The following is a 12,479-nucleotide window of genomic DNA, read 5'->3' as shown; positions in this document are numbered from 1 at the left end:
CAATCAGGCACTTAAGCCAGTGGTGGGCCATCCACAGGATCAAAGACAACGAGGGGGATACCTAACCCCCAGAGAGCTGCTGTCTAACCAAAGACTGACAGCTCTTGATTGCAGGCAGCACCACAAGGAGAGTGGTGGTAGCTGCTAACAATGCATTCCCTAGAGGCCCAGAATCAGCAAGATACCTTGGGTTTCAGGTGAGTGAGCGGCACAATAGCAGTGGTGGGGAGAGGGTCGCTGGTTTATAGGGGGTGCAGAAGGCTTAGAAAAAAAGGCAGTGAGGTGGCTTGCAGTGGGCTCCTCCTTCTGCGAGCCTGCAAGCATGGTAACTACCCTATCCTTGATGGTTGAAGACCAGCAGTGGTGAGATAAGGCCCTTCCTGCCCCAGATTTTTGCAGGGCAGAGGTAGGAAGGTGCAGGGTTCACCCCCACTTGCTCCAGCCCAGCGAAATATACTTCCCACCTCCACACTTACCTCAAGAAATGGCCTTAAAGGGTACAGGAAAGTGGATAAAGCTTGTCCTTATGAAAGTAGGTTTTGGTACTGCAATATTTATGCTTCCCATATGGAAATAAGGCCAGTTAAACATAAGTCACTGTCACAACAGTCCATCTTAATGCCGCAGGCATGCTGTCCAGGAAACATAAAACCAACTAACTTCAAACCTGGGACATTTTCTGGGCAGATTGTTGGATATTTTATTCATGACCTACACAAGATAAACTTAATTGAATTAAGTTGCATAGAGTTTGTATCAAAGAAAAACATCTTTATAAAAAAACACCACATCCAAACATGAAACAGAGCGAATAATCTAATTACCAGCTCGCAGTTCCAGTAATTTACAAAGCTATTCTTTTTTAAAGCCAAGGGTACAGCAAAAGTCTAACTAATGATGCATGTGATGAGATGCCCCATTTCAGCATGTTTTCAGCCATTATTCTGACTGTCTGCAGTTGTCTCAATTACATTTTTCAGATTTTTCTGATAAAAGTACATTTTCTGATTAGTTTGACAATTCACTTGAGGTGTCATTTGAACATATTTATGACTGCAGTAATTATTGCCAATGTCAAATGAACAGAAATGATTGGGAAATCTCAGCTCCTGCAGAAGACAACTGTCATAAATTTGAGAATTACGGTCAAGAACAAGCAGCCATTTACAAAAAAAAGAGAACCAGACCAACAATAAGAGTAAATGGAATATTGATAGCTTTGCCTGCTGATACAGATACATCTATGAAAGCTATTTTCTCCAGATGGTAGACAAGATAATTACTACATCAGGTCTTCTCTTTGTATTCTAATGGTATTACCCATCATTACAGCTAACTAGCAAGTAGAGCCCAAACCTTAATTTCCCAATTCTCCACAGTATGTAAAATTGGAATCCACAGAAATGTATGGGTCGACAACCATCTTCAATTGTCTTTAATGCCTGATGAATTATACATAACCTTGAAAGCATTTCACTGAAGCTGCAACAACGTCAACATAAAGAGAACTGAAAAAAATCAAACAGTCCTGATTCAACAGGCACTTACCACTGAGAATTTCATGACTTTCAATATCCAGATTGTCAATGCAAGATTGACAATCATGGTCACCATTAGGAGGAGCACAAAAAAGTATAGCCATCGTTTCCGCCACCCATAAATTCCTACTTGATAGACTTGTTGATTTTCAGGTCTCTGAAGGTTATTATGTTGTGTTGCCAAGATATACTGTTCCCTTGTCATCTGCAAAGAAAAGCAAAATGGTCATTCAGTATCAATTTTGAAGTAAAAGACAACTGTTCAACTTCAAATTATAGACATATAGATGGCGGGTTCAGAGTATTTTACAGGTTTGCACTGGAGTTTAAATTGGTCTGAAGTTAATAATTAATAAATGGCACTCCATGAGTGCAGATGTACAAAATCAAGGAAAGGAGAACCTCCATAGATATGTGGAATCCATCTCCTGTCAATTTGCAGGATTTGGCACAATGTATAAAACCTTCAGAGTGAAGTTATTGATTAGATTAAAAACATGAAGAACAATTCAGACCAAATAACTGATGTTCAAAATTACAGAAAATACTTTCCAACTTAAACACAAATACTTTCCATGAACAATATCAGAGAACATAAATGCATGTGTTCTGAAAACTTTAAGTCCTGTCACTATAAAATCAAATTAAATTGTCCCCAATGTAAAATAAGCTTTGTTTATTGTGAAATAATCAATCTGATCAAAGATTTACAGTGACATCCTCTTCTAGTTTCACCTGCTTCTAGTTTGTGATGAAATATTTCCACTGAGTGGAAAAGCTTATTCATTTTTCACGCTCCATTGCCTGCTCTTAAAGTATGCTTTACTTTAAAATGCGAAAGTCTATATTGAGTATGGACTATGTATGCTATTCAAATGGAAATTTTGCTGCTGTTTTACTTAATTGTATTATTTGGATTACATTTCCATGGACCACAGCTTAGTGAAATTTCATAAATTTGTACTTTGAATGACTCATGTCGAAAGTCATTCTTTTTTCTCTCTCAATAATGTCTTCTTCCAGCTGTAATCCTCTGCTTGAATGTATTGGCTTCTTGCTTGGGTACTATGCAAAGCCATGCTGTTTTGTTGTCATCCCAGCTGGTTAGCACTGTTGCTTCAAAGCGCCAGGGGCCAGGGTTCGATTCCCAGCTTGGGTCCCAGTCTGTGTGGAGTTTGCACGTTCTCCCTTTGTCTGCGAGGGTTTCCTCCGAGTGCTCCAGTTTTCTTCCCACAAGTTCCGAAATGCGTGCTTGTTCGGTGAATTGAAAATTCTGAATTCTCCCTCTGTACACCCGAAAAGGTGCCAGAATGTGGCGACGAGGGGATTTTCACAGTAACTTCATTGCAGTGTTAATGTAAGCCTACTTGTGACAGTAAAAAAGTTTATTTATTTATTATTTTGTTTTAGTTGCTGAAGTCACTGCAAGAGAGATTTCTCCCTCGATTTTCCACCATAGTTTCCTCGATTTATTTATTAATTTCTCTATCTACATTCATGTTCCCTTGAAGGCGACACTTTATAAAGTTGTATGGGAAAATCAGAGCTGGAGAAGGCCATTTGGCCCTTCAAGCCTGCTCCATCATTCAAAAAGATCATGGCTGATCTGCTTGTAGTCTCACTTTTCTATCTGCTCCGCATAACCTTCAATTCTCCTGCCTATCAAAAATATGGGTGGCACGGTCGCACAGTTGCTCCCTCACAGCACCGAGGTCTCGGGTTTGATTCCTACTTTGGGTGACTGTGTGGAGTTTTCACTTTCCCCCCGCATCTACAGCGGTTTCGTCCGGGTGCTCCATTTTCCTCCCACAGTCCAAAGGTGTGTAGGTTCAGTGGGTTGACCATGCAAAATTGCCCCTTCATGTCCAAAAGCTAGTTGGGATTCTGGGGATAGGGCAGGGATGTGGCCTATGTGACCTTTCAGAAGGTCGATGCAGACTCGATGGGCCAAATTATCTTTTTCTGCAGTGTAGGGATTTTATAATTCTATCTAATTCAGCCTTGAATAAATTTAAACACCCAGCCTCCACTGCCTGGGGAAGAGAATTCCACTGACTAATGATCCCAGGGAAAAACAAATTAATCTTCATCGCGATCTTAAAAGGGAGACTTCTGGGCCGGGATTCTCCCTCACCCGGCGTAGCGGAGTGGCGCCAACCACTCCGGCGAGGCCCGCGCCGGAGTGGTTGGCACCACGCCGACTGGCGCCAGAACCGGCGCCAGCGGCCATTGACGCCCGGCACCGGGGCTGGCCGAAAGGCCTTCGCCGGTTCGCGCATGCACCGGTACGTCAGCTGCCGCTGACGTCACCATCGGCGCATGCGCGCTGTGGGGATCCTCTGCCGCCTCTCCCATGGTGGAGGCATGGCGGCGGCGGAAGAAAAAGCGTGCCCCCACGGCACTGGCCCGCCCGTGATCGGTGGGCCCCGATAGCGGGCCAGGCCACCGTGGTGGCACCCCCCGGGGTCCGATCGCCCCGCGCCCCCCCCCCCCCCCCAGGACCCCGGGGGCCCTCTTGCGCTGCCAATCCCGCCGCCAACAGAGGTGGTTGAAACCACGGCGGCGGGAGAGGCCTCTCAGTGGCGGGACTTCGGCCCATCGCGTGCCATTCAATAGCACTGTTGATAATGCCTTTAACCACTTTGTTCATGATTTGAAATTGGCTTTCCTAGAAGTCTTCCATCTTGCAAGACAATGGTTTGTAACATGGTGGACAACTCTTGTGTTTAGCATTGCCTTGTGTGGCACAAAAGCCCCACTTTGACTTGGGTTCTGAGAAAAGGATGCCAAGAACGTTAATTGGATGCATTGCTTTTGATGGACAAGACACACCCAGGCAAATGGACAGGATACACCTGGGACAGCACCGTGGGCTAGGGGTTAGCACTGCTGCCTCACAACACCAGGAACCTGAGTTCGATTCCAATCTTGGCCGACTGTCTGTGTGGAGTTTGCACATTCTTCCTATGTTTGCGTTGGTTTCCACCAGGTGCTCCAGTTTCCTCCCAGAATCTAAAGATGTGCAGGTTTGGATGGATTGGCCGTGCTACATTGTTCCTAGGTGGGGTTACGGGGATAGGGAGGTGGATTGGGTCTAGGTAGGGTGCTCTTTCAGAGGGCCTGTGCAGACTCAATGGGCTGAATGGCCTCTTTCTGTAATGTAGGGACTCTATGATTCAGGTTTCCAGCTTGCTAGGTAGATACCAGAGTTGTAGGGGACGATTTTCACCACTTTGACAATTTGACAAAGAATGGCGCATACCAGTAATTAACCATTTAAGGGCCTTTATTAGGTGGATTAACTAATGCCTCCTCCACCATCATAAAATGGGAAATAGGTTAGACTGGGTGGGTAGGCGGTAGGCAGGCCACATGCTGTATTTTACTAGCCTCTCCACCTTCAAAATCACTGGTGAGGGATGATAAGATTCTACCCAAAAGAGTTTGCAAAGACACTCAGTGATTTGCATTGGGAAATGCTCTCCAGAGATATCGTGTTTCCAATTTTCCCCATCCCTCGCCAGTGAGAGTTACATGCCAGTTTTCAGTCCAGGTCTGACAAATTACCAAATTCCATTTGTAGTTGGATTGGAATATCTTGGCTAGAAGTGGGGCTTTTCTGGAGCAGAAGACTTCAGCACTAAAGCTAGAATGTTGTCTAGTGTAATCAGCGCAGGATATAATCAAGCCTGTTGTGGCACAAAACATATAATCACATCAAAGTCAGTCTCCAAATGGTGGAAAAACTCCCCAATTAAATCGCGGTAGGTGCCAATGGGAATTATTGGCCACCAGCAATGAGATGTCAATTTGGCTCATCACAATTTAGTGATGGGATTAAATCGTGCACCCTCGGAATGCAGCCTGGCAAGTGGTCTCCTCTGGCTCCCTCATAGTCAAACACTCCATGCTGACCAATGGACTTGGCACTGGGAAGGGGAAAGGATACTGAAAGCCACCATCAAACCCTTATCTCCAAAATCCCTGTCCCCACTCTCCTATGACCTCCCCAGTACCGCAAACCACACATTCCCCAACCTTTCTTTACTTGCCTTTGGTTTGAGTCCCACAATGATCTGCACCTCTGGGGAATATATTGCTACCAACTATCAACATTCCTGCTGGCACAGTCAAAAGGAGGAGCTGGCATCTTTCGGTTGTTGGGGCTTCCTTCACCAGGGACGTCAATCATAGAGGAAGGCCTGACCGTGTCCATTTAAATGCCTGAAGAGCAGTTGACTCTCCCATGGGACTGATGGGGAATCCCCTCTTGTGCTCTGACCAGTGGGCAAGGGCCTCAATGACCTGACAGATCCCATCCCAGCTGCTTCTTGATATCACATGTGATGTGTTGGGTAAGCTGGGTCTATGTGGACTGCGTTTGATGCAGTGTAGAGAGAGACAGGCTTCCAACACTTGATGAGATGCAACACAATTTTATTTAACATCTAAACTATATTACATGCTTAAATGTGGGTTGACACTATGCTGACTTGACTGGAGACCTGAAGCCAGCCGGACCAGACTGACTACCACATGGTGTTTGTGCCAGCTGCTGCTCACGAGCTCTGACTGTCTCAGAGGCTGGATCCCAAGAGAGCGGGAAAGCTGGTGCCCTCTGGCTTTATAGTGGTTGTGTCCTGTCTGGTGATTGGCTGCTGTGTTCTGTGTGCTCACTGGTCATCCGGTGTGTCAATCACTGCCTGTCTGCAGTCCATCACATACACGGATGTATATTATGACAACAAGGAGTACACTAAATTGACTGAAGACTGACACCTCTGATGTTGAATCATCAGGATAAAGTAGAAAAGAATCATCAATGTTAATCTTTTGGTTGGCAATGGTTGTCCTGTCCTTCACACTCACCTGCTGCATTGCACAATCATTGCCCATGGGAGAATTCTTGAAGCCTCCTTCTCTCATTAATGGTTTAATTTATGCCACTATTCATGACTGGACGTGACAGAGCCACAGAGCTTTAATCTGATCTGTTGGTTGTGGGAATCATTTAGCTCTATCTTCTTTTCACTGTGTAGTCAATTCAGCAAGTCACCTCACTTCAAATCAGAGCTGGTGCTCCTCCTGACTTGCTCTTCCACCCTCCTCATTGAACAAGGATTGTTCGCCTACACTGATAGAAATGGCGGAATGAGTCACAATCACAATTCAAGCTTCCATCATATCACTCAGCCTAGGGCCTAAAATGTCTTCCTCCCTCCATGCGATCCTGATCCATTTTCTGGTTCCAGGCTCATTGAATAGTCAATTAGAAGTAATCTTGGTTGATGACTATGTCAGTTTCCCACTGGGCCATGTTAAAATTACCATTTGAAACCGAAGTATATTTTTAAAAATAAAAACGCAAACTTGCCATTAAGTAAAAACACTTTAGGAGCACATACCATGGCTAATGCTGTCAACTTTACATGATTAACGTTAATGTTCAATCAATGGGATGATTCTTTGCCTGCAACTGATGCTGGTCTGTATTAGGGATGTCAATGATAATTATTTTGTGATCGGCCTTGGATTGGCATGATTATTGTTAATGGCCCAGACATTTTTGGTTGCAATGATGGAGGAAATGTCAAAGTTTGCCATCATTACTCTGTGAAATTAAAATCAACTGCTCTGGTCTGCACAGATGCTGTTAAACATGAAAATCCAAAGGTTCTTGACAGTAATTCCCTGTGCTACAGAAGTCCTCCCAGATACAAATTAATTAGAAATCACTGAATGGAAGTAAATTTCCACTTTTACATTATTATTCTTGCTTCAATTATGGCGAAACAAGTTATATCTTGTTGTTTGGGGCAGCACGGTAGCATTGTGGATAGCACAATTGCTTCACAGCTCCAGGGTCCCAGGTTCGATTCCGGCTTGGGTCACTGTCTGTGCAGAGTCTGCATATCCTCCCCGTGTGTGCGTGGGTTTCCTCCGGGTGCTCTGGTTTCCTCCCACAGTCCAAAGATGGGCAGGTTAGGTGGATTGGCCATTATAAATTGCCCTTAGTGTCCAAAATTGTCCTTAGTGTTGGGTGGGGTTACTGATTTATCGGGATAGGGTGGAGGTATTGACCTTGGGTAGGGTGCTCTTTCTAAGAGCCAGTGCAGACTCGATGGGCCGAATGACCTCCTTCTGCACTGTAAATTCTACGAATGAAGGAAACTAAGTTTTTAATGCTGTTCCAAGTCATAATTACTGTTGAAAAAGTCTTTGGATCTAAAAATCTAATTTCATATTGTAGAATATCAAGTTTCTCCAACTATTGGTAACAGTTCCACAGCTCTTTAAAATAATAAAAATATTTATTTCATAATGTGTATTTATATTTCTTCCACATGTCTGTATTTAAAATTTTTATTTCACTTTCTATAAAATTATCAAAAGTGAATAATAAAACTGCTTGTTACTTTGTGATTTGTTGTCTGTAAAAATTCTTCAATGGGGAACAGGGTGGCACATTGGTTTCTATGAATTCCAAATGTGATGAGCTGCTTAGCCTGCATGGTGACAAATGCAGCATGCCAGAGATCCCATTTGGTTTGCGTCAGAATTAAATTAACACCAGAAAATGTGAAATCCATTCCATGGAACTCACTAAATCTAGTGGCAGCTTTCTTCAAGATCACCTGCAAAACCTTAGCCTTTGTAAACTAATATAAGAGGATTGTCATATGTGATTTGTCGACAGACTAATGTAATTTGGTTATTCATGAAGGGTATTCATGAAGGCCCGCCTTCTCAACCTTTCCCCTCGCCTGAGGTGTGGTGATACACAGGTTAAATCACGAGTCAGCTCTCCCCCTCAAAGGGAAAAGCAGCCTATGGTCCCTTGCACTATGGTGACTTTACCTTCTTTTTTATTCTTTTGCGGGATGTGGGTGTCACTGGTAATGCCAGCATTTATTGACCATCCCTAGTTGCCCTTCAGAAGGTGGTGGTGAGTTGCCTTCTTGAACCGCTGCAGTCACTGTGCCATTAGGGAGGGAGTTCCTGGACTTTGACCCAGCGACAGTTAAGACCCAGTGATATATTTCCAAGTCAGGGTGGTGAATTTGAAGGGGAACGTCCAGGTGGTGGGTGTTTTTTTTCCTGTGTGGTAGGTAACATGTGCCACTCAATCCTTGGTTAGTGATGAGGTATTCTGAATCCCAATGAAGAAGATTCAAACTCTTCCATTAGGAACAAAAGTTTTATTGAGTAACTACAACAATATTTACATGTGTTCTTTGCTTTATCTTTGATACTAATGATAAGGTTAACAAGATCTAACTATGGTAACTATACATAACTCCACTAGCCATCTAAACTAGTCTGCTATTGCTTTGGTCACAGTGCACCCAAGAGAGAGGGGGAGACCCAATGTGGCTGCCTTTTATACCCCTGTTGGTTTGGCCCTCTAGTGATCATGTGGTGCTACTGATTACACATTACCCCTTATATACATGCACACATAGAGATCACTACAGTGGGGTTCCCAGATATTTGCTGCTCTTGGCTTTCTAGGTGGTAGTAGTCATGGGTTTGGAAGGTGCTGTCTCAGGAAACTTGGCAAATGCCTGCAGTGCATCTTGTAGATGATACACACGGCTACCATTGTTCATCAGCAGTGGAGCGTTTGAATGTTTGTGGAATGGGGAGCAATCAAGCGGGCTGCTTTGTCCTGGATGGTGTTGAGCTTCTTGCGTGGTGTGAAGAGCTGTATTTATGCAGGCAAGTGGAGAGTACTCCATTACACACCTGACTTGTGCCTTGTAGATGGTGGACAGGCATTGGGGAGTCAGGAGGCGAGTTACACGGCGTATGATTTCCTCGCCTTTGACCTGCCCTTGTAGCCTCTGTATTAATATGGCTAGTCCAGTTCAGATTCTGATCAATGGTAACCCCCAGGATGTTGATTGTGGGGGATTCAGCGATGGCAATGCCATTGAATGTCAAGGGGGATGGTAAGATCCTCTCTTGTAGGAGATGGTCATTACCTAGCACTTGTGGCGTGAATGTAACCTGCCACTGGTCAGCCCAAGCCTGGATATTGTCCAGGTCTTGATGCATTTGGACATGGACTGCTTCATTATCTGAGGAGTCACTAATGGAAATATCGAAAATAGAAGGAGGAGGAGGCCATTCAGCCCTTCAAGGATGCTCTGCCATTCATTATCATGGCTGATCATCACATTCAATACACTGATCCTGCCTTCTCCCCATATTCCTTGATCCCTTTTAGCACCAAGCGCCAAATCTGATTCCTTCTTAAACTTAAACAAAATGTAAATGGTGCTGATCATTTTGTTCAGTCCTCTGCAAACATCCCCTGACCTTATGATGGAAGGGAGGTCACTGATGAAGCAGCTGAAGATGGTTGGGTCTGGGAAACTACCCTGCGGAACCCCTGCAGTGATGTCCTGGAGCCGAGACGATTGGCCTCCAAAGACCACAACCATCTTCCTTTGTGCCAGGTATGACTCCAACCAACAGAATTTTCCCTCTGATTTTCATTGACTCGTTTAGCAATGCTCCACATATTTAATAGCAACTCTATCAAGAGCAAATTACAGTGACCAATTTTCCAAGGTTTTAGCTTGAAAATGATTTGCTGAGCCATGAGGTTGCAGATTATGATATACAATGGTGTTGCTCCGGCGGATGTTCAGTTTTGAATTACTAGAGACTTGTTTTCAAAGAGGTGGTTGAGACACTTGACATGGTACATGTAAATAGTATGTTCCTTCAATGCGTCAATGGTCAGGTAAGTCATAATTATTGATGAACAACCTCTCTGGCCCTGAACGTTTTGACAAGGATTGTATAATAGTCATTCTTACCAATGCTATCATGGACAGATGCCTCTGTTTTGAGCAGATTATTGAGGACTTGGTTAAACAGGTTATTTCCTTGTGTTGGTTCTCACCACCTGTTAACAACCTGAAGGTTATTCTTAGAAGGTGAAAATATCCAATGGCTATAATAGTTTATCAAAGGTGTTTACTTATATTTTCTTCCTCTCTCGCTTAAATATTTCTCAGTCATTCTCGTCTATTTTTTTTGCCGTGTGTCTATTTACTGCATCACTTTCAAACATTTTGGAAACCCATCCTAATTTTCAATGCAGTGAATTCTATTCACCTTTCATCACCGTTCCAACCAACCATAAAATTCAATTATCCCTATTCAATATTTCATCACTTGATGATAGTGGCAGTAGCAACATTTTGTCGTTCAATCTTTAATCATATGAACATACAGCAGGTCATCAGATTGGTTTTTTTTGTCCAAAGTTGATTCTCTACACATGCCACAACCATGTGTTCTTTTCTATTCCTCTTTAATTAGGGCTTCCATTACATAATTTTGTGAGGGTCTGGAGTTTCCTCCTCCTTCAATGTGATCATGATCCATTTTCCTGATTCTAGACTAATTGTTTAGTCAGTGAAAAGTGGAATTAAGGGATCAAAGAAGGTAAGTTTCCTGCAGTATGAGTTAGGTTATAATTACCATTGAACACAGACACATATTTCCTCAAAAGAAAACTCTTTGGAGCATATATCAAATTTAATATTGTCAATCTTTCAACGATTAACCTTTTTAATTTGCAAACTGCAGACAGATTCTTTATTTGCTGCTGGTGCCATTATCCAATAGTCCTGGATTGGCATAATTATTGTCAGTTTAAACTAAGGTGGAAGCACTAGTGCATCTGGTGTACATGCATATTGTCGTAACTTGGTACAGCAGTGTTCAACATATTCAATAACTGCTTTGACATAAGCAGAAAATTGTGGTCCTTAATTTTACACTGTTTTAAAGTTCATAACAGGGTTAGTGGTAAACATCATATATACATGTATATCATATGTTATATGTTACCTGGAACATCATCGTAAGGCAGTAAATGTTTTTATATGTATGTATCAGTACCTAATTCAAAATATAAAGTACAATATTTGAATAAGAATGCACTAAAATTTAGTCATTCAATGGGTGATCAGGAGATCAGCTAAAACACTATTTCAAGGATGTCAGTTACTAGAAACTTTTGACAAAGTTGGAGATAATGAAATATTAAAAATTAATAGACAGAATCATGGCATATGAGAGGCTGTATATGTGGTAGGTATTCAAGGCTTCTTTATATCAGGCTGGTAAGCTTCAAGTGCTTGCAATTAAGAATGGGAGGGCAATGAATGATCAGGGGTGGAATTTTATGGCTTTGTCATGGTAGGGGGTCTGGCATAAAATATGGCGAGCAGTTCCAACCTCCATTGACTTCATTAGGAATGAAATATCCTGCCAGCAGGAAGGACCGTAAAAGTCTGCACAAAGCATGGGAAGGCAAGGTTCAGGCGTGGGATGCAGTGTTCAGGAGTGATGGGAGCCACTGTTCGGCGTGGGAGGGGAGGTGGAGTCTAGTGGTAGCCAGCAGGGGTGAAACTGTGGAGCAAGCCTGAATCTCTAGAACTGGGAAATAAGTAACTTCATTTGTTCCAGACATTCTTTACATTTGGTTTGCCATAATGTAGCCGACAATGACACCGCCTGCCTCGGGGAAAAGCAGCTGGAGGGGACCTGCAGCAGGCCTTAGGCCCCTGCAATCTTAAAAGTACCAAATGTCTGCTTCAAGCATGGGCAGAGGATACTTCATGCTGGTGAATCTAGTTAAATGTATTACAAACATTTCAAAGCAATTGGTGGAGCCTTATGCTTTGTCAGGTGGTGAGCTTGGAGGCGAGAAGGGCATACACTTAGCCAAGAAGGTGGCATACCCACTAACCCTACTGCCTTCCTATCTCCACCTGAATTCCATACAGCGTGGGAAGGCCCATGGTTGACCTCCCCACCCTCCAGCCAATTGAGTCCTTTAAATGTCCAATTAAGGGTCACTTAAAAGCTTCAATCCTACCACTGCTTGGATAAACCCAACATTTTAATAATTCATTT

General features: G+C 43.2%; 1 protein-coding gene across 1 annotated transcript in view; it reads right to left on the bottom strand.

Annotated features, from left to right (window-relative positions):
* Positions 1-12,479, bottom strand: part of LOC119962886 (zeta-sarcoglycan) — a 1,211,045-nt gene that overhangs the window by 646,581 nt on the left and 551,985 nt on the right. Inside the window, exon 2 of the mRNA XM_038791120.1 lies at positions 1,549-1,743. Coding sequence (XP_038647048.1) covers positions 1,549-1,743 — 195 coding nt within the window. The remainder of the gene's footprint in view (positions 1-1,548; positions 1,744-12,479) is intronic.

The sequence above is a fragment of the Scyliorhinus canicula genome, chromosome 3 (genome assembly GCF_902713615.1).
Source record: "Scyliorhinus canicula chromosome 3, sScyCan1.1, whole genome shotgun sequence".
Classification (NCBI taxonomy): Eukaryota; Metazoa; Chordata; class Chondrichthyes; order Carcharhiniformes; family Scyliorhinidae; genus Scyliorhinus; species Scyliorhinus canicula.
Note: the sequence above shows the minus strand (reverse complement) of the source record. Positions and strands in the feature narration are given on the sequence as shown.